At 59.1% G+C, this 24,595-nt stretch overlaps 1 protein-coding gene across 10 annotated transcripts in view; it reads left to right on the top strand.

The window, feature by feature from the left end:
* KDM4B (lysine demethylase 4B) overlaps positions 1-5,493 on the top strand; it is a 133,446-nt gene extending 127,953 nt beyond the window's left edge. For 8 of the 10 annotated variants that reach the window (XM_058728347.1, XM_058728346.1, XM_058728344.1 and 5 more), the window contains 4 exons: positions 922-1,356; positions 1,703-1,822; positions 2,348-2,440; positions 3,436-5,493. In XM_058728347.1, coding sequence (XP_058584330.1) covers positions 922-1,356; positions 1,703-1,822; positions 2,348-2,440; positions 3,436-3,612 — 825 coding nt within the window. In that variant the 3' untranslated portion in view covers positions 3,613-5,493. The remainder of the gene's footprint in view (positions 1-921; positions 1,357-1,702; positions 1,823-2,347; positions 2,441-3,435) is intronic. The other 2 variants (XM_058728345.1, XM_058728349.1) reach the window with 1 other exon arrangement.
* Positions 5,494-24,595: the final 19,102 nt, after the last annotated feature.

The raw sequence follows: 24,595 nt of genomic DNA, 5'->3' as shown, positions 1-24,595 counted from the left end.
GCCCGGCCCCGCGGGCTGGCGGGATTAGGTATTGACACTTTAATAATGAGATCTCATTGCCATCGATCGGCGGTGGGCGTGCTCCTGCTGTGCCCTGTGCTGCGAGGCTTATCTGGCCTTTGAACACGGTTTACAGAGCGATAAAGGCCCACTTAGTAAGTGTAGGAAATGCTCACAGTGGCCGCCCTCGGGGCGGGGAGGGGGCAGGGCCGGCCTGCGGGGCGGACCCTCCTGGGGAAGAGCCTCCGGGTGGAGGAGGGGGCGGCTCCACAGTGCCTTATCTTCAAAATTAAGGTAAAATTCCCCATTTCAAAGTGCAGTTGAGTGACTTTTAGTACGTTCACGGATTGAGGCAATCATCACCATGATCTGGTCCCAGAACATTCCACCTCCCCAGAAAGAAACCCGTCCCCATCAGCTGTCAACCCACCCAGCCCCCGGCCCCCACGAGCCCCCTTCCCGTCCGTGGATGAGCCTGTTGTGGACGTTCCACTCGCGTGGCCTCATATCCCGCGTGGCCTCTCGTGTCTGCTTCCCTCCCTGCGCGTCGTGTGTTCGGGGTCCGTCCGCGGGGCGTCGGGGGTGGGCGCCTCGCTCCTGCTCCGGCCGAGGGACGTGCGCGTGCGTGTGTCCCAGGCAGCTATGCAGAGACAGTGGGGGGAGGAGAATCCGCAAGTGCTTCTGGAGGAAAAGCCACTGGCTGGGTCTGGGGGGGGGGCTCCACCCACCACGGTCAAGACCCCTGGCCACGCAGAGTTCTGCGGGCTTTTCCCACAATGCTTCCCCCAACAAACGCCAGCCCCCGGGGGGCTGCTGAGTTCCTGCCCTGGGGCTGGGGGGTGGGGGTCGCTCCCGGGAGACAGCCCCGGGGGTCCCGGAAAGGGCCTCCTAGCCCCATGTCCTCGGCCTGTGTCCCCCCAGAAGTGTGTGTACTGCCGGAAGCGGATGAAGAAGGTGTCAGGAGCCTGCATCCAGTGCTCCTGCGAGCACTGTTCCACCTCCTTCCACGTGACCTGCGCCCACGCTGCCGGGGTCCTCATGGAGCCTGACGACTGGCCCTACGTTGTCTCCATCACCTGCTTCAAGCACAAGTCAGGGGGCCACACCGTGAGTGCCCCGCCCGCCCCCTCCCGCCCCCACCCCCGGCCGGCCGCCTGCGCGCTGACGCGGCCCTGTCCCCGCCGCCCCCAGGTCCAGTTCCTGAGGGCCGTGTCCTTGGGCCAGATGGTCATCACCAAGAACCGCAACGGGCTCTATTACCGCTGCCGGGTCATCGGCACCAGCACGCAGACCTTCTACGAAGTCAACTTCGACGATGGGTCCTACAGCGACAACCTCTACCCGGAGAGCATTACCGTGAGCGGGGCTGTCCTCGGGAACCCCGGCCAGGGGGGAGGGCGGAGGGGGGAAGGGGGAGCGCGGGGGGGGGGGGGGGCGGCGGGGCTGTCCTCGGGAAGCCGGCTCGGCCCCTGCGGTGCTCCCCTGGCCCCACCACCGCAGGAGGGCTCCCCGGGTTGTGCAGACGCTGAGCGGGAAGCAGTCAGTTCTAGAGTCGGCCGCCTGTGCTCACGCACTTGCTGGGAGAGTTCAGGCCCGGAACGCCACTCCCCTCCTGTGCACACACTCGAGGGCCGGGGCAGATGACAGCGGGAGGCGTGGGAGGCACTGGAGCCCCACTTGCCGCCCCCTTCCTCCCTTGCAGAGTAGGGACTGTGTCCGGCTGGGACCCCCACCCGAGGGGGAGTTTGTGGAGCTTCGGTGGGCAGATGGCAACATGTACAAGGCCAGGTTCATTTCCTCCGTGACGAGCCACGTCTATCAGGTGAGCCGGCCCCTGCTTCGCCGGGGCAGGGACGGAGCCACGGATGGGCCGTGGCCAGCTCCCGCTGGGGACATAAAGGCTCAGGGTTTCTTAGGCCCTTAAGCAGGGAGGGGTCTCCGCTTGTCCGATATTTTCCCCCCAAGTTGTCTTTCTGACTCCGCGTGTGTGGTACGCCATACAGACATGAAATTTACTGTTTTAAGCATTTTTTAGCGTATAGTCCCACGCCCCGCATTTTTTTTTAATCGCGGTGGTTGTGAGTTTCTTTCCGTGATTGTGGAAGGGAAGTTATTCAGCAGCTTGAAATCTTAGAAGAAGATCACCCATGTGCCAGCCACCAAAGTCGACGGCCGCTCGTCCTTGGCTGTTTTGCTTTCTCTCGCGTCCGCCAGCCCCTGGATCTCTCCGTGGCACACCCCTCGCCCCTCCCTCTCTGGGTGCTCCTACTTGATGAGTGGGGGCGGGGAGGCCGCCAGGGCAGGGCTGGCCAGCGGGGCCGCCGCTGAGAACCGGCTCCCTTTGCAGGTGGAGTTCGAGGACGGGTCCCAGCTGATGGTGAAGCGCGGGGACATCTTTACCCTGGACGAGGAGCTCCCCAAGAGGGTCCGGTCGCGGCTGGTAAGTGGCAGAACAGGGTGGGGACGCGGCCCCCAGAAGCCGTTGGTGGTCCTTGTGGAAGCAGCATGTGCAAATGGCCTTGACCTCCCCCTCGTCCTTAGTCGCAGGGCTGGAACAGCCCTGCCAGGAGGAGGCGAATCTGCGTGGGGGGGGGGGGGGGGGGCATTGTGCTCGGTGCGCAGCAGCCACAGGCCGCCTGAACACAAAACCTGAGCTCAGAGCTGCTCCAAAGCTCATCCCTTTTCAAAGGGAACAATGAGTCCCAGAGGCGAGGGATGGTGACAGGGCTTTTTCTCCCGGGCCCTTTGCATTTGTGTTTCTCCCGTCTTTAATGCCAAGGCAAGGTTTTGACGAGCAGGGGGCTGTGGCCATCGGTGAATGAGCTCAAAGTAAGAGCTGGTGTGGGTCTCACGGCCGACCTGACCCCAGGATCCCTCCGGGAAGCACAGGGGGCCCAGACGGAGCCCAGCCACCCAACCACCCTCTGGGAGGACAGCCCAGGCTCTGGCCCTGGGGCCCGTGACTAGGGGGGCCTGGATGGCTCGCACACGGGATCGGGGGCTCACGCAGAGGCAGGAACGCTGGGCAGCCGTCCCTGGTGACCGGTGTCACTCCCAGAAGGTCACCGGTTGAGGGACCGTGCCTGGAGGCCGCAGGCATGTGCTTCAGCCGGGTGCCCGCACGGAGCCCCCCGAGGGGCTGCTGTGACGAGGCATCTTGGGATTTTCAACCACAGACGTCGTCTGTCATGGTCATGAGGCCAACGTGTGGGCTCAGATTTGGTGGCTGGGGACAGCGGCCTCCAGGTCACAGACGCCTCCCTTCTGGTGGCAGGAGGGAGAGGGAGAGCTCCCGTGGGCCTCTTTGTTTACGGGCCCCGATCCCATTCACACGGCCTCCTCCCGATACCGTCACCGTAGGGGTCAGGCTCCCACAGACGGATTTGGGGGCGCCCCGCTGCCACGCTAACCCCCGTGCCGTCTGGTCTCCCGCAGTCGCTCAGCACGGGGGCACCTCAGGAGAACACCTTCTCGGGAGAGGAGGTGAAGGCCGCCAAGCGCCCGCGGGTGGGCACCCCACGCGCCCCCGAGGACTCAGGACGGAACCCGGACTACCTAGCGTTCATGGAGAGCCTCTTGCGGGCGCAGTGCCGGCCCGGGGCCCCCTTCTAGGACAGCCGGCCGCCCGGCGACCCCTCGGCCCAGCAAGGCAGGCGGCGGCCGGCCCTGGCGTTTGCTTGCTGTGAATTCCTGTCCTCGCCTCCCCGGCCCCCGAGAGGCTACCTCTGCGCGGCCGCCCCCGCTCTGCGGCGACAGGAGCCAGCAGGACGCCGGCACGCGGCCCCCGGACTCAGGGAGCAGGGCCACGCGGGCTCTGGGGGGGCCGGCCGGGGACTCGCGCCACCCCCACGACTCAGATTCGTAAACCATGTAAGCTCTTCTCGAAAAGGTGCTACTGCTTTGCCTGCCTCCTGAGCAGCCTTGGAGGTTGTGACTTCTGTACATACGTGACCTTTGTGAGGCTCTTTCTAGAAATACCTGTTGTTTAAAAAAACACGAGGAAAAAAAGGAAAACAAAGAAAAGGAAAAAAAATCCCCAAAGTTTTCTAGATTTGTGGCTTTAAACACGAAACAAAACAAAACACAAACGTTCTTTTTTTTCCAGAACCAAGATACGCTGAGGGAGATAAAAGCATCTCGGGTTTTTTGTTGGCTTGTTGGTTTGTTGGTCATTGTTTTAAAACCTCGCTTGTCTGCGCACCAGCGGCAGGGAGGTGCCCCGCATGCGGGGAGGCCCGGTGGCACCTGGGAGGCCAGGCAGGGTGCCGGTGACAGGGTGACGGGCGTCGGCCCGTCCCTCCTCTCTCCGGGACTTGGCGAAGGTCTGGGCGGCCGGCCCTGCCTGCTCCCTCTGGGGGCGACCACCAGCTGCAGGGGTCACAGAGCCCCCTTCCGGTCCACGCGCGCCTTCACGAAATAAACACGCTCTCTCCTGGTTTGTTCCCTCTCCTGCTTCTTCCCCTCATGACTGCACTGCCGGCCGGGGGCCTCCGCTGTTTGCAAAAGGCTCCGTGTCCCCAGAGCGTCCCCCTCCCGGCCGTGTGCGTGGCCGGGCGTCTGTTCACCGACAAGCGTGGGTGACATCCGTGGCTGTCTGGGGAGGGAGGATGTGAAACCAGCCAGCTCTCCTCCCCCCCCCCCACCCCCACCCCCACCCCGTGGTCCCAGGCCCTGGCCGCTGCCCCACCGGCGCAGGGGTGCCTGCCTTGGACCCCGAGGGGCCAATGGCATCCGCGTCTTGCTTGGGAGACGTGGGTCTGTGCGTCTGGGGGACGCTGATGTCAGCACGGAGGAACCGGGATTTCCGAGGCGTGCTGGTGAGGGGCTTTGGGCCCCGCCCACCTGCCCCCGGGAGCCTCGCCCACCGCGGCGGTCCTGCCCAGGGATTGCCGGCAGAATCTGCTCGTGTAAAAAAAAAAAAAAAAAAAAAAAAAAAAAAAAAATTAAAAAGAGTGTTCTGCTGGTTGCCAGGCCAGAAAGAACTATATAAGGAGAACAGAAAAGATGTAAATGAGCCGAGAACCTTGCGTTTCGTTGGTGGGGGCGGGGGGCAGGTGCCCTGGAGGGGGCGGGGGCGGGAGGTGCCGCGGGGAGCCCGCCGGATGTGGGGGTCCCCCTCTGCATGCGGCAGCCCCGCGGGGCGCCGGCACTGTGTTCATATGTAGTTCGAAAATGCTATTTATATTGTAAAGGGAACAGGAGGAAGGGGGCTGGCCCTCGGGCGGAGGGGTGGGCCAGACCCAGGCAGGGTCTCTCTGGGTCTGGGTCTGGGTCTGGGTCTGGGGCGACGTGCAGACAGGCCGCGGCTCCGCGAAGGGGAAACGCACATTTCCCCACCAACGTATACCCGTGTCTATGTACAAAAACGAAAAACAAAGCCACCCGCCCTGATTTTGCTCCCACCCAAGATTAAGGATGCGCTGTATTTTTGCCTAATTTCCCCTGCCTCTAGGTTCATAATGAATTAAAGGCTCGTGAGCACTGCGAAACAGAGCTCCCCGGCGTGGCGGTGTCTTCATTTCGGGGTGGGGGGCGGGCCCCCAGGAGGTTGGGGGGGGGGGGGCGGCCTGGCCCCTCGCTCCCGCTCCGGGCTTCCTGGTGGAGGGTGGTTCTTCCCGGCCGACGTCTGGCCGTCTGGCCGTCTGGCCGTCTGGCCGCGGCTTGCGTCCCCCCACACCCCTTCCTAGAGTCTGTCGGGCTCCACTCACAGGCAGGCTGGTGGCAGCGGTGGCTGAGGCAGCAGGTTCTCCCCACCCCCCCCCCCCCGAAGGACAACTCTGGGGGCGCCTGGGTGGCTCAGTCAGTGTCGATCTCAGCTCAGGTCATGATCTCACAGTTCATGAGACCGAGCCCCGCACTGTGGCTCTGTGCCGACAGCGCGAAGCCTGGAGCCTGCTTCGGATTCGGTCTCCCTCTCTCTCTGCCCTTGTCCCACTCACGCTCTCTCTCAAAAATAAATAAACTTAAAGAAAGGTTTAAAAAACAAAAAAATTCTTTGACCCCTTGTTTGTCTGGGGCCAGTGGCCACCTTCTCCCACTGCCCTCGTGATCACGACCCAGTTCCAGTGACGTCTGAACCAAGGAGGGTGCCACGCTGTGGGGTCTCCCAGGCCTGGCATGAGGCTGGGCCCCCAGGCTTTGTGAATGTGCCACGAATCCAACAGGTCCTGGGGGGGGGGGGGGGGGGGCACCAAGGCAGCAGGTCGGACCCCCGCCTTGGTGGAGCCAACAGGACTGGGCGAGGCAGCCGGTAAGTACGGCTCACCCGGTGAGGTAGAAAGAGCAGGGGAAAGGGAGTCTTGAAGGAGGATAGAGTGCCAGAGGGCATGGTCCGTGCAAAGGCCCCGGGGCAGGACCTGGCCTGGCATATGGGAGGAGCGGTGAGGAGGCCTGTGTGGCTGGGGCAGAGTGAGCGAGGTGGGGTGGGGCGGGACGGGAGGACAGGGAGGGGACGGGGCAGGTCGTGCACAGCCTTGTGGGCCTCCGGAGGACCCGGGCTTTGACCCCAGGGAGGTGGGACCCTAGAGGGCTGTGGGCAGAGGAGGCGGGAGCTGACTCTGGTGCTCATGGGCGCCCTCTGGTGGCCGCTCTGCGGAGGCCGGGCTGCGGGGGTGGATGAGGGCAGGAGCCTGCGGACCGGGGCTGACTCGCTGAGCATCTGGAAGGTGGTTTGGCCACGGGCTGGGGTGAGGCAGGCCAGGGGCAGGGAGAGCAGCTTGGACTTACGGGGAGCTGGACACACGGGCCTGGGAGCGGGGAGGGGGGCCCTTGGGAGAGACCGGCGTGCAGGTGACATGTTTACGGGACACTCGAGACGGGGACCTGGGACTGGACCCCCCTCCCCAGGAGCTGGTGCAGGGCTGGGGACGAACCGCCAGCGACGTGGGGGACCCCCAACGGGGTGCTCGGTTTTTCCTCCCTGGCAAAGGGGGTCCTCGCGAGGTGGTGGCGTCCCGGACAGCGAGTTCCTTTGATCAAGTCACCTGCCACCGCCACCTTCACCCCACTTCTCGGATCCTCCTTTTCGGGGAGCCCCTGCCCCCAGCCAGGACTCCGTCTCCCCACCTGTTCCAGGGGCCTCTGAGCCTCCCCAGGGCCTGGCAGCCACTGTCTGTCCTCAGCCCCGAGGAGGGGGCCGCGGACCCAGGCGGTCTGGCTGCAGAGGGCCCGCCGTTTGCACCCCTCAGGTGAGCGGCCGTGCCCAGCCGGTGGGGGTGCCTGGTGCCCCGGCCCCGGGTGCTGGGCCGGGCCCCGGAGAGAAGCCCGAGGAGAAGGGAAAGACAGTTGCTGCTTCTCTGGAGTTTAGGGCTCAGGAACACGGGGGGCGGGGCACAAATACAGAGGGTCGGCTGGTGGCCACAGCGACCTCTCAGAGCAGATGTCTGGGAGGTGACGTTTCAGGGATCTGAGCCCTCTTGGGACGCCTGGGTGGCTCGGTTGGTTGAGCATCCGGCTTCCGCTCAGGTCACGATCTCACGTCTGTGGGTTCAAGCCCTGCATAGGGCTCTGTGCGACAGCCTCCTTCCAATTCTGCGTCTCCTCTCTCTGTGCCCTCCCCCGCTCCGGGTCTGTCTCTCAAAAAATACAAATGTTAAAAAAAAAAAAAAAAAAAAAGGATCTGAGCCCTCAAGGGACAGCCTATCAGAAAGACTGGGGACAGGGGCCCGGCTTGTGAGTATATAGTCCCGGGACGGGCCTCAGCCACCCATGGCCCTCGAGCCAAATCTGGCCTTCCGCTTTTGTCTTTTGTAAATAAAGTTTTATTGGCACAGGCCACGCCCATCCGGTTAGTTGTTACCTATGGTGGCTTTTGCCCTCCAGGGGCCGAGCTCACCCTGCCTGCAAAGACAGACGCGCTCGGTATCGGGCCCCTTACGGAGAGCAACGCGCTCACCCCAGACCTCGGGTGAGCGGGAGGCCGCAGTCCCCACGCCCCCGCTGTGCCTGCATGTCCCCTGGTTCTCCCGTGGGGCCAGCCCTCGGGCCCCAGGCCCGTCTTGTCTCTCAAAGGCTCCCAGTTAGGCCGCCTGCACCGTTTAACGCACCCCACCCCCTCCGGAAGTGGAAAGAGAGACTTTGACCGAAGGCCCCTCCGCTCAGGGCGTCAGTCAGGCGTCTGGCCCTTGACTTCCGCTCCGGCCATGATCTCACGGTTTGTGGGTTCAAGCCCCGCGTCAGGCTTCTGTGCTGACGACGTGGAACCTGCTCGGGAAGTCTCCCTCTCCCTCTCATCCTGCCCTTGCACCCCCGCGCGCGCGCTCTCTCAAAATAATCTTTAAAAAATAAAAAATAATAATAAAGAAACACAGCACCCAAGGTGTGCGTGGGATGTAGTGTATTTGAAAGTAATTTCTGTGGCACCGGCCCGTCTCAGTGGCCCCTACTGGCCCCTGGACACTTCGGCTCTGTTGTCCCCAAATCGCATCGGCCTGTGACCGTCAGCCTGGGCTTCAGGGCCCACCTGCATAACCCACGATGCTGTCCTCGTCTCAAGACCCTTAACCGCATCTGCGAGGACACTTTTTCCAAATGAGGTCAGAGGCACCGGAAAGTGGGGCGTGGGCATGCATCTGGGGGGCCCCCGGTCAAGCCGTTCCAGCGTCCTTTCCCCCCCACAGACCGAGTGACCCCTGCCTGGTCTCATGACTGTCCCCCTACTTGACTGTGGGCCCCATGCGTGTAAGGACAGGGTCTCGGTCCCCTTTGCCGCACCGTGCTGGCCCCAGGGCCTGGCGGCCGGATCTTTGAGTCCCGGTGCGGGTGGATGGGCTCCAGACAGCCTCGAGCACAAGCAGGGGAGGGGCAGAGAGGAGGAGAGAGGGAATCCCAAGCAGGCTCCGCGCCATCAGCACAGACCCCAACGCAAGGCTCGAACTCACGAACCGTGAGATCACGACCTGAGCCAAAATCGAGAGTTGGATGCCCAACTGACGGAGCCACCCAGGCGCCCCAGGCCTTGGGCTTCTACCCCAGGGAGGTGGGAGCCCTGGAGGGCTATGGGCGGGACCTGCCTCAGGTGCTCACGGGCATCCTCTGGTGGCCGCTGCGGGGAGGACGGACTGTGGGGGCGGGGGCGGGAGCCTGGGACCAGGGAGGCGGGGACTGCGCTGTTCCCGGCTGGGGATGGCGGCGAGGACCAGACGGAAGCAGAGAAGAGTTGTTGGGGGTTAGCACCTTGGAGGTCCCCGCTGACCCTGAAAAGGGGCCGTGCGGGTGGAGCAGGGGAGCGAATGCCTGGCTCGAGGGGGGTCCACAGTCTCAGACACAGAATTCCCCTGTTCTTTGGTGAAAAGCAATACTCCCTTACAGGGGTGGACTGTGATTTCAATAAATCAGTCCCCTGTGGTTGGACACTACGATTGTTTCCAGTTTTTCCCAGTTAGGGACCATGCTACAGCCAGGCCACGTTTGCGTGTCTCCTCTCTTGAATGCATTCCTTTAAAAAGAGCGGGGGTGGGGGGGTGGGGGGGCACCTGGGTGGCTCAGTCGGTTGGGCGTCTGACTTCGGGTCAGGTCACGGCTCAGGTCATGATCTCAGGGTCCGTGAGTTGGAGCCCCGCGTTGGGCTCTGTGCTGACGGCTCAGAACCCGGAGCCTGCTTCCGATTCTGTGTCTCCCTCTCTCTCTGCCCCTCCCCAACTCATACTCTCTCTGTCTCTCTCTCTCTCAAAATTAAACATTTGGGGCGCCTGGTTGGCTCAGCCGGTTGGGCGTCCGACTTCAGCTCAGGTCACGATCTCGCGGTCCGTGAGTTCGAGCCCCACGTCGGGCTCTGGGCTGATGGCTCAGAGCCCGGAGCCTGCTTCCGATTCTGTGTCTCCCTCTCTCTCTGCCCCTTCCCTGCTTGTCTCTGTCTCTCTCTCTCTCAAAAATAATAAACATTATACAAAAAAAAAGAAAAAAGAAAAAAGAGCGGGGTGGGGATCGCTGGCTGGAAGCATCTGTGAAATTACTTTTAATTCCTTCAGCCAGGTGACCCCCTCAGACCCATGCGCCCCGCCGTGTGATGTGGGAGAATGCCACCTCCCAGCCCTCCCGACGGAACCTGTGCCCCGGCCGTGGTCTTTGTCGACGGGATAGGTGAAAAGTGGCATCTGACCATGCCTCCACGTCCCTTCCCCTCCCGATGAGTCAGGCCGAGCATCCTTTCACACGATTAAAAAGCTTTTTGTCAGAACTGTCTTGAAACGTATTATTTCAAAAAGTCCCCAGTGACCGTTCCCATCACCGAGAGGGTTGATTTGATGTTCAATCTCTCTCCACGCTGTATCCGTCCAGCTCAGCGTCACTCGCCGAGCCCTGGGTCGGGGGCCACACCCAGGGCGACTCTCCTCTCATTTGATTCCGTGAAATTAGAAAACCCAAGCCCATAATTAGGGTGCGGTGACCGTGGTGGCAAGTGACTGGTGCTGGGCACCGGCTCCAACCAGGACCCGGAAAATGCAGGGACGGCCCGTCAAACACCTTTCTTGCTGTCCCCCCGCAGGCTGGACCGGTGAACCTTCCCACGAGGGGGGGCAGCCACGCACCCCGCACCCCGACTTTGGTTCCGCTGACTTGCAGAGAATCCCCCATTTGGGTCTGCTGAGCATTTGGACACCATCTCACTTTATTTTTAATTTTTTTAATGTTTATTTGTTTTTGAGAGTGAGCCCGAGCCAGGGAGGGGCAGAGAGAGAGAGAGAGAGAGACAGAGAGAGAAGAGAGAGACAGCTCCACGGAGCCCAATGTGGGGCTCGAACTCAGGAACCGTCAGATTGTGACCTGAGCCAAAGGACACTGTTTGAAAACACACGCCCTGGGGCGCCAGAGTCGCTCATTCGGTTAAATGTCCCACTCCGGCTCAGGTCACGATCTCAGGGTTTGTGGGTTCGAGCCCCGCGTCGGGCTCTGTGCTGACAGCTCGGAGCCCGGGGCCTGCTTCGGATTCTGTGTCTCCCCCTCTCTCTGCCCCTCCCCCGCTCACGCTCTGTTTCTGTCTCTCAAAAATAAATAAATGTTAACAAAATTTTAAATAAAAATAAAACATATGCCCTGATGGATCACCCGTCTGTGCCCCCAACCAGAAAAGAAAACCCTCGGGTATCACTGAGGGTCAGACGGCTGGTGAGGGAGCCGATTTTCCAACAGCTCAGTCTCCCAAAGAGCCCCCGACTTGTTCCCGGGGCTGGGGTTGTCGGCCCCAAAGGGATGGCCCCGGGACACCCGAGGGGCCCAACCCGCCCCACGCCCCGCCTCTGAATGTCGGCAGCCGTGGACGTGGCTGGCGCACCCGCCGCCACAAGGAAACGTTCTCTCCCAAGTCGTCTTCCAGACACGCGGGGGAGCGCAAATCCTCCAGCGGGCAAAGCGCGGGGTCTTTGTGGCTCAGCCGAAGACGGGGCCACGGCCATCGCGCTCATCATTTCCTTCCTCACTGTGTCCCCACGAGGAGGAAAGTCGCCCGCACAGGCCGTTGACCGCGCGGAACTTGTCGCTGACGAGTGTCCTCCTCCCCCACCCTGTCTTTGTGTAGCCAGTGGCGCCTCCTGGCTGTCACCGGAGGGCGCTGCTCACGCTCGCGGCGTATTTCCAGGTCGCGGTATTTACCTTCCGATTGTTAGCACGTCTTTTTACACCTCGATGGACCACTTTCGAGCCACTGATTCGTTTTGTTTTTTTTTTTAAGCGTTTACGTAACATACAGATACGTACATGTAAGTGAATAATGACCTGGTGAATTTCGACAGTTGGGACAGCTGTGTGATCAGCCCCCAGATCACGAAGCGGAACACGCCCACTGCCCCCAGGAAGCTCCCCCACGAGGGCCCTCCGGGTCACTGCGCCCCAAGAGGGTGCCCGCGTCCCATCCCTATTCATCGTCCCAGATGCGCGTTGCCTGTTTTGGATTTTATACAGATCTGGAATCTCGCAGGATATCATTCTCTTTGTGTCTGGCCTCTTCTGCTCAAAACTGTATCTGTGAGATTCATTTGTATTGTGTCTATCGGGATGCAGTGTTTCCTTTTTAATTTTGCATGAAAATCTGCGGGTTTTGCATGTTCTAGCGCATGAATAAACCATGATGCGTCTATCCAATTCTACAGTTGCCGGGCATCTGGGTTGTTTCTATTTAGGGCGTCATGAATAGTGCTGAGAACCTTCCCCAACAGGTGCAAGCATTTCTGCTGGGTGCAGACCCAGGAAGGGGACAGCTGAGGTGCACCCTTTGCACATTTTTACGAGTAGCATGACACGGAACTACCCGTGAGAAAGGCTACTCCAGGGACCGTGAGGGACAAAGAGCCAAAAAAGCAATGAGAGGTACTTGTCCGCATGTACTGGCCAATGATGCCTTTGAGGCACAGGCGTAGTCTTTAAGGGAAAATCTCACGAGATTCTTGGGAAATGTGAGCTAGACCCCCCGTTTCAATTTTGCAAAGTCGTCTTGTCGCGTCTTCCTCGGAAGCAACCCACCAACCCGGAGCCCGCACTCGGAATAACGTGGCTTCTGGGTCCTAACTCCTCAGCCCGGCTCGGCCACTCAGGTGCGTCAGGCCCGACCTGAATGTTCCTTCTGCAAGGACGGTTCTCCTGACCCTGGGCCAGAAGGAAGCCCTTCCTCTCCGTGTTCCCATTCCAGCTTTGGATAGAGGGTCGTCGTGTCTTCACCCCCCAGGTGAGACATCGCAGAGGGCAGCTCGGGGCCTGGCCTGCGGCCACTATTACAGGCTGACTAGGTTAGCAGTCGCCAATCACTCTTGGAAGACTTGCCATTCAGCAAGGTCCTTTGTGTGGCTTTTCTTCCGTGATCTTTGCGACAACCTTACGAGCACATTCTCATTTTATACAGACGAGGATGTGGAAGCACAGAGAGGTGAAGTAACTCGCCCAAGGTCACACAGCAAGCAAGGGGCAGGGCTGGGATTTGCATCCCGGATACCTGGGCCCGGAGCCCACATTTTCGGCCCCTTTGGCTGCGGTGCAAGTTGTAACCTGATGACAGTTGCAGGAGGTGGGGACTGGGGGTCTACCTCATTCTGTTAGGGCTCCAGTGACCGACTACCACAGACCGGGCGGCTTACAAACAGTGCCCGTGTGTCTCTCACAGTTCTGGAGGCTCTAAGTCCAAGATCGAGGTTCTGCGTCTGGCGAGAGCTGCTTCCTGGTCCATAGTCACCTGTCTCTCGCTGTGTCCTCACCAAGCAGCAGGACTGTGGGAGCCCCCCGGGGTCTCTTCTATAAAAGCATCGACCCCCTTCACGGGGGCTGCATGCTTATGACCTAGTCGCCCCCGAAGGTCCCTCCTTCCCACCCCGTCACCCCTGCGGTAGGATTGAAGGTATGAACTTGGGGAGGGAGGACACGCAAGGCAGTCCACGGCGGAGATCTGTGGTTCGTGCGCCCAGGAAGTCATTTGCTCGTAGCTGTTTTCGTGAACCTCCTTTTTCACTTAACCTGACGGCGTGGACGTTTTCCATATCATTAAATATTCATGCCCCACATGTTAGTATCCATCTAATATTATAAATGTTTTTATTTAGCCGTAATTGATATTCCATTAACGTACACGAAAGCTCCATAGCGTTGGCAAATAACATACCCCTGCCCCCTGAAATAAATAACTGCCACCTGAATTCGGGGCACCTGGGGGGGGGGGGGGGCTCAGTCAAAGTCCTACTTTTGGTTTCAGCTCAGGTCGTGATCTCGCGGTCTGTGGGTTCGAGCCCCGCGTCGGGCTCTGTGCTGACGGCCGGGAGCCTGCTTGGGATTCTCTCTCCCTCCCTCTCTCTCTGCCCCTCCCCCACTCACCCTGTCCCTCCCCAAATAAATAAATAAACTGAAAAAAAAAATATTTCCCTCCTTCCAGAATATTCCCCCGGCAGCCCTCCATGCTCAGAGGCAACCACTGATCTCTTCTCTGTCCCCATAGACTGGGGTGGCCTCTTCTAGAACTTTCTGTAAACGGAACCAGGCAGAACACAGGCATTTGTGTCTGCTTTCCCTCCCTCAGCTCCATGCATTTGAGATTCACCGAGGCTGTGGCGAGTTGCCCACGCGCATTCCTTTTGCATCGCTAGGCAGCATCCCGCCCCGTGGCTGGGCCACGGTCCACGTGGAACGCTCACCGGTTGGCGACATTTGGCAATCACGCGTGAAGTGTCTGCGAACTCCCTCACACCTGCGCGTATTTGTGGACGTTCTATGAGACTTTGCCCTTGGGGTTCGCTCTCACGGAAACTTCTCCCGCCTGGGGACACTCAAGGCGGTTTCCAGCGTGGGGTGCTGGAATGCCAAAGAGTGTTGCGGTGACCGTCCTCGCACCCGATCGTAGAGCAGAGAAGGAACGATGCATGGGGTCGGGGGTGCGGCAGGGGCGCTAATGGCCACTAGGGTGGCCGGAGGCAGGTAAGCAACGGCTCACGGAGGGTTGGTGTTTTCTGGAAGATCGCTAGGGAGCACTAGGGGGATGCTGAGCCAGGAAAGGTAGGATTGGCCCAGGGTGCGTTGCAGGGACAGGTCAGGAGACCCCTGTGTTATCTCCTGAAGGGCCATCGCGACGGAACAGAAGAACGGACCACGGGCCGCTCTCGAACTCTTGCCTCGGCCAGAGTCAGTGCCGTGACCATCTGATAATGGAATCTGTTCGGAACAGCTGCCTGGTGACAAGTATAATAAAGCGTATTAATGAGGCCATTATTACTCCCTAATTAAAAGCTAATAACTAAGAGTTAATTGCCTTTAAAAGATGAAGCAAGGCTGGGCTGGGATTTATCTCTGTTTGCCTTTGCGTGCCTGGATAGGCTGATATTTGGGAACTAATTAATTGAATCAAATCTTAAGAAAACTAATAATGTCCTCATGCCGTTTGGGCCGTGAATTAAAAGGTGTCTGAGCGCCTTCATCTGGAGTCCTGTGCCCTCGGATCCTGCACTGGGGAGCCTGGGAGCTGGGCGAGGGCGAGGCGGGCGTCTGGGGGCGCCTGCTCGTCCTTGGCCGGTGGGGGCCCGGGTGTCCCCGAGTCAGGCTGCCCAGAGCTGCCCAGACACCAGACGGCCCAGCCAGGCCCCCGACCGGCTTCCACTGCTATTAACAATTATTGTTACCTTTGGCGTTGACCTCGCTGAGGACTCCCAAGAAATTGCAAGACACTCGTACAGAGAACCCCCAGTAATTGTATTTTACAGACGTCGTGCCTCACGGAAACCAGGAAATCCACACAAACACAGTCACTCGGGGACGAGCCTCTGGAGACTTCACCAGGGAGTCTTTCTGAAGACTTTTTATTTTATTTTTTTTTTTAATTTATTTTTGGGACAGAGAGAGACAGAGCATGAACGGGGGAGGGGCAGAGAGAGAGGGAGACACAGAATCGGAAACAGGCTCCAGGCTCCGAGCCATCGGCCCAGAGCCCGACGCGGGGCTCGAACTCACGGACCGCGAGATCGTGACCTGGCTGAAGTCGGACGCTTAACCGACTGCGCCACCCAGGCGCCCCTCTGAAGACTTTTTAAATCCACATATATACAATTTTCTTTTAATTTCTTGCCCCGGTGCTCATAAGGTTCAAACTTTGGGTCATTTAACCATACGATAGGTATTTAATGGTGTCCCCTCTGCCCTTCCTGTGCTGGTGGAAACCGGGGTTTCAGGCTTGGCTTTTAGGGAGTCCCCAGCCCGGGAGGAGATACAGTCGGAACCTCACCCCCCTCGCCCTATGGGGCCGGAGCCGGGGGTGCCAAGGGGACTGGAGTGGGGCCCCCAGAACGCTGCTTGGAGGAAGCCGCTGCCAGAGCCGGGCTCTGGAGGACGAGAAAAAGTTGTCTGGGGAGAAATGGCGACAGGTACGAAGGCACCGTGTTGCAAGGCGGGGTGGGGAGCCCAGAGCTGGAAGGCAGCAGGGGTTCAGCGGGACCTTGCACTGGGGGTTAAGAGGCTGCCCTCAGCGGAGAGCCACAGGGGGCCGTCTAAATCGCAGAGCTGGCAGAGCCCCTCGGCTGCTCAATCACCTTCCGTGGCTCCCCATTGCCCCCAGGATAAAGTTCAAACCATGATGGGCACTGCTTACAAAGGCGGTGGGCATCTGGTCCCTGAGACCTTCGGCCCTTGATTTTCTGCCTTTGGTGCATCTATGGTTACGGTAACTATTGATAGGTAAGGACGCACCGCTGTCCCTTTGTCCACTGCTTCCTGGCTGTTTTGTACATCTGATCTCCTTTGCTGCTTGGCGCGTTTTGATGATGTCTTGGGTATCGGTGTGTCTTAGACTGCTTCGTCCTGTTCTTTTGCAAAATTACTATCGGTTTTTCCTTTGTGGTTACCATGAAGCATCCATAAAGTACCCTAAAATTATAACACCCTATTTTTTGAGAGACAGAGAGAGAGAGAGAGAGAGAGAGAGAGAACATGAGCAGGGGAGGGGCAGAATCCGAAACAGGCTCCAGGCTCCGAGCTGTCGGCACAGAGCCCGACGCGGGGCTCGAACTCGGGGAGATCGTGACCTGAGCCGCCGCTTAATCGACCGAGCCCGCCAGGTGCCCCTTTCTCGCGATACTTTGAACGGGGCCGCCCGGTGCCCTCCCGGCCTGAGGGCTTGCTGCTGAGACATCCACCTGTGGTCTGATGGGGGCTCTCTTGGGGCGGGGGGGGGGGGGGGGGAGCCCCGGCCTGAGCTGCGGGGTCGGAGGGGGCGCTGCCGGCCGGAGGGGACCGCCGGCTTGCTTTGCTTCCGGCGGCGGGACGGGCACCGCCGCGGCCGGGCTCCCCCTTCGGGTGGGACTGGGGGCTTTGCAGCGGCTCCCGTGGGGGGAGGGGCGGTCTGCGCGAGCAGCCTCGCAGGTGCTCCCGGTCAGGCTCCCTGGCCGGGTGGCAGGTGGGCTCAAGTGTGCGCGCCGGGGCTCCGGCCAGGCTCCGGGGCCGTGGGGTCCTCCCCCCGGAAGGCCCGGCTCAGACCGCTGCCTGGCGGCCGCCCCGGAGGGGAGCAGGCTGCTGGTGGGGACTCCTGCTGGTCTGGCAGGCGGGAGCAGGTAGGAACTCGGTGGCACCACGCGGGCCCCCCGGCTGGCGCGACACCCCCCTCCCCCCGACCCCGTCCCTCCCCGGGCACAAGCCTGCTGCCAGGGGACAAGCCCCAGATACTCCCCTGCACACCCCGCGGTGCGAGACCAGAGCGGGAGTTCCCAAGGAGCGCCCCCCAACGGCTGGGGGAGCCCGGTGCCCGCCCTGGGCTTCCTGGCACCCCCTCGCCCCCCCCCCCCCCCCAGCCCACCCGAGCAGAGGGGGCTTCAGGAGAGACCCCTGGAGCGGGGCTGCGCCGGCTCCCTCCGTCCCTCTGCTTCGGCCTCACCCCTGCGTTCTAGAATTTTCTCGCTGCTGTCTGCTGCCCCAAATCGTTAGTTGCTGTTCTCGTGAGGGAGCCAAGTCAGCCATGGCCTATGTGGCCGTCTCGGTGACTTCGCTTCCTGATTCTCCGCTTTTCGGTTTGTTTGTTTTTTTAAGTTTATTTATTTACTTTGAGAGAAACAGCGTGAGCGGGGGAGGGGCAGAGAGGGAGAGAGAATCCCAAGCAGACGCTGAGCTGTCAACACAGAGCCTGACACGGGGCTCGGGCCCACGAACCGTGAGATCACGACCCGAGCCCACACCGCCACTTAACCCACGGAGCGGCCAGGTGCCCCTGATTCCCCGCTTTTATCCTCCAGGCCCAGCGGCCTGGGGGTGCCCACCCCCACCTCCTCCAGGCCTGGGTGTTTCTTCTCTCTCTGCCCACGGACACCAGGGCCCTGGGCTCTCAGTTTGGATGTCACCTGCTCTAGGAAGACTTCCTACTCCCTGATTGCGCTGGTGAGCTTCCTGCCAGGGACATCCGTGTCCGGTGCCCGGTTCCCCATCGGTCGGTGTTTGAGGGCGCCCGGGTCGGCTGAGCATCTTCGAGCATTCACAAGGGGAGGGAGATGTCCTTGTGGCGGGGGGGGGGGGGGGGGGGGGGGCGACATCCAGAAAGGGCTCGGGAGGACCGGCCCAAGCCAAGTCCCGCAGGCGGGACTGGCCAGCGTCAGGCTCAGTGGACTTCAGCCTCTCTCTCTCTCTCTCTCTCTCTCTGTTTTTTTTTTTTAAATCTTGAACCGGTTCTAGAATTCTGGGAAGTTGCAAAGACCGTACAGAGAGCAACTCTGGGCGTCCCTGGGTTTCTTCCCACGCTTAGCTCCCACCCAAGGGTCAGCAGGGAATCCACGGGGAAATTGATGTGGCTACAATGTGTCCAAAATTGACGTGGCTACAATGTGTCCGATTCCGTGCAATTCATCACAGGCGCAGAGTCTGGATGCCGAGAATCAGAACTGCTGCTGTTTCTTTTATAGTCACTGCAGCCCCTGACCTCTCGTCCACCTCTGTCGTTTGCTCCTTTCAAGACGGGTGTATGACCGGGAGTCATACGCTGGGCTGCACTTCGCGATTGGCTTCTTCCGCTCAAAGTCACGCCCTTGCCGATTCATCGGAGGCTTGTGCCTCTCGGTGGTTCGCTTGTTTTCCTTGCTGAGTAGTATTCCAGGGCCCACAGTGTAACTATTCGCCACCGGCGGCTTTTGCCTGTCGTGAATCAAGCTGCGACGGACAGGCAGGTCCAGGTTTTTGCATGGACGCAAGCTTTCATTTCCCTGGGATAAATGCCCAGGAGAACAAATTGGCGGGTTGTAGGGTCAGCGTTCAGTGTTTTAAGAAACTGCCAAGCCGGTTCCCAGAGGGGCTGTAGCATTTTACGTTCCCACCAGCAAAGCGTGACGCGGGGTTTCTCTGTATTCAGAGCATCTTTGAACTCCCTTCCGGATGGTCCTGGAAACCCCACATCCCTGACTCTTGGGGGAGGGTTTTCCTGGGCCTCCTTGGAAGAGGAGAAAACGAGGGCTGGTGATTCGGTGTCAGGAGATTGCCTTAGACTTCTTTCTCCCTGGAGTGTGCAATGTACTGGATATTTGCATGCCCCCCCCCCCCCGACCGTGCCGGGACCCTGATCTCGAGATTCCAGCCTCCAGAACCGTTGGAAAGAAATTTCTGTCGTTAAGCCGCCCAGGCGGCGGCGTTTGGTTATGGAATCGGAGCCAACGACGACAGGTTGGGGAGCGCCCAGCTCTGAGTGCCAACCCCTCCCAAGCGCCCGGGGCCCGGGATGCCACGAGCCGCCAGACAGAAAACCCACACGAGTCAGGCCCCAGAATTTGAAGCGATCGCTGGAGAGGGGTTGAGGGGCTTTAGACTAAAACACAAACTGTGCACTTTGCTTCATTTGATGGCAGACTGTTTGTGGCAGTCTTGGCATGGTTTTGGCCCCCAAATCGCACTCCAGGCTGACGCCTACCCTGCTCTGTCCTTTGATTCTGCAGCCCTGAGAGTCACAGGGGCATTTCTGGGGGGGGGGGGCGGGGGGGGCGGCGGGAATGGCATTCTTTCTCCAGCAGTCTCTTAATCCCTTGCTAATCAGATCGTTCTCCTTGGGCTTTTCAAGTCTTGATTTTGAAATAACAGTAGACTTCCAGGAAGCCGTAAAAATAGTACACGGAGCCTCCCCGCCCCCCCCAGCGGTGACCTGTTAGGTGGCTGTGGGCCATTCCAGGTGTCGGTCTGGATGGCCAGAACTGCTCTGTCCCTGCTTCTGTCCGCTTATGGTAACCCCACCTCCCCTCCCCTGTCCTCAGCAAGCCAAATCTTCTCTTGGCCTCCAGGGTTTTGTCATTTTGCGGATGTCGTGCCCGGGAAGGCAGACCGCGTGCGACACCCCCCCCCCCGCCCCGAGATCCCCTGTCTCCACCCCACCTGGCTGCTGCGTACATCGGGGAGTTTTCTCCTCGTGGTGGCCGACTGATATTCCCGGTTTTGCTTTGCCAGCGTGTCCAACCATTCAGCCATCAAAGGACATTTTGCTCTTGGCCGCAGCATTTGGCCGTTACGAGTGTCGGTGCAGGCTTTTTTGCACGAACATATGTTTTCATGTCTGGGGGATAAATGACCAGAAGCCTATCCGTCGGGGGCCACATACGACAGCTACGCGGTTAGTGTCGGGAGAAACTGCTGATCCGGCTTCCTGAGCGGCTGTACCATTGATGTCCCCGCCAGTAACCAGTCTTTCCGCCTCTGCCCCAGCCTTTGGGGTGGTGACGCCTTTTTGGTCTTGCTCTTGTAAGAGTGCAAAGCGGTGCGTCGCCGTGGGCGTCGTTTGCGTTTCCGTGGCGGCTGATGGCATCCCTTCAGTGGTTATTTGACATGAGATCATAATCTTGCGGAAAAATAATCGAGGCGTGGGGCGCCCGGCTGGCTGGCTCAGTCGTGCGGCTCTTGGTCTTGGGGACGTGAGTTCGAGCCCCACGTTGGGTGTGGGGCCCAAACACACACACACACACACACACACACACACACACACAATTCAATACACTGAGGCTTCCCATACGGCAATGAGCATAGATCTCCAGCAACGTCCATATATATTTACATGCGCACAGGGCATTGTGACCACCACGCAGGCATGGCCGGCCCCCAGAAGCTTCTCTTGTGTCCCCCCCTCCTTTTCCCCTTCTGGCAGCAACCGGTCAGCTGATGTGAGAGTAGACTGATTACCATGGATTCTCCAGGTAGGCGCGAGGTCATCGCCAGGATTCTTTTTTTTTTTTTTTTTTTTTTTTTTTTTTTTTGGGACAGAGAGAGACAGAGCATGAACGGGGGAGAGGCAGAGAGAGAGGGAGACACAGAATCGGAAACAGGCTCCAGGCTCCGAGCCGTCAGCCCAGAGCCCGACGCGGGGCTCGAACTCACGGACCGCGAGATCGTGACCTGGCTGAAGTCGGACGCTTAACCGACTGCGCCACCCAGGCGCCCCTCGCCAGGATTCTTAAAAGTGGAAAAAGTGGGCAGAGAGAGAGAGAGAGAGAGAGATGTGATTTGAGAGGCGCTCCATCCATCCCTGCAGGCTCTAAAGATGCAGAAAGGGGCCACAGGCTAAGGAGCTTCTAGAACCTGGAGGCGGTAAGGGTGGATTCTCCAGGAGGAACAAGCAAGTGTCAGAGACACCTGGATCGTCGCCCGTGAGAGCCGTGTGACAAGGGCTGACCTCCAGAACCGTGAGAGAAGAAATCTGGGCTGTTTATTTTTATTTATTTATTTATTGTAAATGTTTATTTATTTTTGAGACAGAGAGAGACAGAGCATGAACGGGGGAGGGGCAGAGAGAGAGGGAGACACAGAATCGGAAACAGGCTCCAGGCTCCGAGCCATCAGCCCAGAGCCCGACGCGGGGCTTGAACCCATGAACTGCGAGATCGTGACCTGAGCTGAAGTCGGACGCTTAACCGACGGAGCCCCCCGGGCGCCCCGAATGGATCTTTTAAGACATAAATCTGATCACATGTCTCAGTTGCTAGTCTGTCAGCTTCAGGAGGGTGAGGAACTTGCTCAGATTTAATCACTGTTGAATGTTGAGTGCCAGGTACACAGTAGGTGCTCAATAGATGATTGTCGAATGAGTGACCAAATGGCTTCCTGCTGTTACAGCAGAGATTACGGCAGGCCCGCCCAAAAGCCATTCTCCCTCTCTTGTCACAGAGTCCTGGTTTCATGTGGGGGACATTGCACCTTTTAATTACATGCAGCTTAAAGACTACATTTCCCAGCCTCCTTTGCAACTAGATCTTTTTTTTTTTTTTTAAATTTTTTTTTCAACGTTTTTAATTTATTTTTGGGACAGAGAGAGACAGAGCATGAACGGGGGAGGGGCAGAGAGAGAGGGAGACGCAGAATCGGAAACAGGCTCCAGGCTCCGAGCCATCAGCCCACAGCCCGACGCGGGGCTCGAACTCACGGACCGCGAGATCGTGACCTGGCTGAAGTCGGACGCTTAACCGACTGCGCCACCCAGGCGCCCCTGCAACTAGATCTTATGATTACCTTCTGGCCAATGAGATCCTAGCAGAGGTTTCCTGTGGGATTTCTAGGGAGGTGTTTTGTTTTGTTAAAGAAGCTGATTCAGATGGAAACTGCATCATTTTGTCCCTCCCTGCCCTGCTCCTGGAATGCAGGCAAGATGGCTGGGGCTCTGGCAGCCGCTTTGGATTCTGCAGTGACTCTGAGACAGGTAGAGAGAGGAGCAGCAGCCTGGGACACTGATGGCTATGAATGTGCTAACCAGGCCAGAATTGCTCACCTTCGGATGCCTTGCTTATCTTGTTTGAGCCACTGATACTTTTGCTGTGTATCCTGGTTTGAGGTCCCCAGAAGGAGACCTTGAAACAAGGATTTTGGGGCAAGTAGTTAACGTGGGAGGTGATCCCAGGAAGCCCTGGGAAGGGGTGGAGAATTGAGACAGGAAAGGAAGGGAGGCCAATGCATAGTGCGCTCAAGGGCACGTGTCACCTGCGGGTAAATGGGGCTCAAGTCCCCCCCCCACCAAGACCACGTAGCGCACAACCTGAGTCGTCCCACCCAAAGGGCATCTTTGTGAGTGAGAGGTGAACTTTGGGGGGGCCCGTATATCTCCAGCACCCCTGGCTCACCCCGCACAGGGCTGACCTTGCCCGTGCAGCCAGAGCCAATCTCGTGAGCAGAGCTGGGGACTTCCAGTTAGCCTTTGGGGCGTTCAGATGAGTGGGAGGGTGTGGCTGGGGTGTGAACTGTATCCACCGACTTCCAGGGCTGCCCCCTGCTCCGGGGACAGTCTCCTTAGTGTGAGTCCCCAAGTCCCACATCCCTTTCTCCCACCTCTTGGGTCTTGCTCCGCACTACACTCCCTCTCCCCGCGCCCCCGCGCCCCCCCCCACAACTTCTACTCCTCTGTTGGGTCTTTTGCATGACACCTCCTCCAGGAAGGCCCCCCTGATGCCCCCATCCAGCTTGAGCTCCCTGTTCCAGATTTCCACACCTTCTCGTGCTTGCCTTTGGGGAAATTCTCACGGCCATATTACACAGTTACTTGTAGATGATTTAGGGTTTGTCTCCCGTGCCCGCTCCCCCAAAAGGTGCCGCGCCGTACCTGGGGTCCTCCGCCCGGGACAGAGCATACAGTAGGTGCTCGATATTTACAAGGCAACTCCTGTCTGCCAGGGGAAGGATGTGTGGTTCGGATTTGGCACTCCTGGCACCCTCTCCTGCTGCCACCACGGTCCCCCTGGGGGCCCTTTACTCCAGAACTCCCATAATTGAAAGCAAATGTTCCCTCCAGAAGTTTACCATATCTGTGTTCATCTTCTGTGTGGGCTCATTTTATTAAAGTTCCCCAAAGAGAGAATTGTAAATTCATTAGCGTGCATCTTGGACCAGACCCTCCTGTACGCCGGGTAAAAAAAAAAAAAGATTAGAAGTCAGCTGGGCCCGGTGATAATGAAAGAGAAGTTGCTCAAACATAATTCTTAATTAAACCGTAATGAGATAAGAAATTGTCGCCGGCTTGTGGGCCTGGCCCAAGTCCTCTGTGTTCTCGGCCTAACGCTGTGATTTATGATTCTCTCCCCTCATTGATGTAATTAGTTTTTCTTCCCTCTTAAAAAATCCTAAACATTTAGATTATACATATATATATGTATATATGTGAAACAATATATATATGTGAAATACAGTCACACGTGTAGGGCTGTTTGGGGTCTGCCTCCTGGTCCCTGAGCTCTGTGATCACCATGGGCTTGTATCTCCTGGGATAATTCAGTAGCAGGTGACAGGACAGCCTCTAGCTGTCTTGCGGGGGATGGAATTTGGCGGCAGGATACGAAGGGGCAAATGGAAGTGACAGGACAGTGAGGTTCGTCATATGGCTTCCTGTTATCTCCGCCCACCCCCCCCCGCCCCCACCGCATGTTACTTGCTTTAGTTTCAAAGTGCGTGGAGAGGGGGTGACCCTGCCTAAACCCATCACTGCACCTTGGCACGGGGTGGTGGGGAGGACCAGTCCCTTCACGGAAAGAGGGCATCATGACACCCCAAAAGCACAGGCAGGGAGAGCCTCTGTGGAAGAGCGCCAGGTGAGGTCGTGCATGGGGGGGTTGGGCCCCCGATGATGGCTGCAGGGGTTAAGGCCGGCTGTTTGAAGACGAAGGGGTGTAGGGGGGGTCTGGGACCCCAGCCAGGACGTCTCCTGCCCTGGAGCTGGGCGCACGGCGCTCAGCTGTCCACGCCGCCACAATGATCGCAGTAATCGAAACCGCAAATATTTGACGGGCCCTTTTTAATGCACCTGACGCTGGGGTCGACCACTGTATCAGTCGGTTATTGCTGTGTAACAAATGATACCGAAACTCGCCAGCCGGAGAAAACCACATTTATCGCACTGTTTCTCTAGGCCCCGGGCTCCGGGTGCAGCTTGGGTGGGTCCCCTGCTGGAGGGTCTCGCGGGCACTCATGAGGTTGTGGCTCGGGGCCGAGGCCTCATCTGACGGCTCAGCTGGAAAAGAATCTTCCTCAAGCCCCCTTCCCGTCCGTGGATGAGCCTGTTCGGACGTTTCATGCACGCGAACTCACACGGGTGTGGCCTCTCCTGTCTGGTTCTCTCCCTGAGCGTCGTGTGTTCGGGATCCATCTACAGGGCAGCGGGCGTGGGCGCCTCGCTCCTGCTGGCGGCCGAATCGTGTCCCAGCGTGTTGAC

The sequence above is a fragment of the Neofelis nebulosa genome, chromosome 4 (genome assembly GCF_028018385.1).
Source record: "Neofelis nebulosa isolate mNeoNeb1 chromosome 4, mNeoNeb1.pri, whole genome shotgun sequence".
NCBI lineage: Eukaryota > Metazoa > Chordata > Mammalia > Carnivora > Felidae > Neofelis > Neofelis nebulosa.
This window is presented reverse-complemented; position numbering and strand designations above follow the sequence as displayed.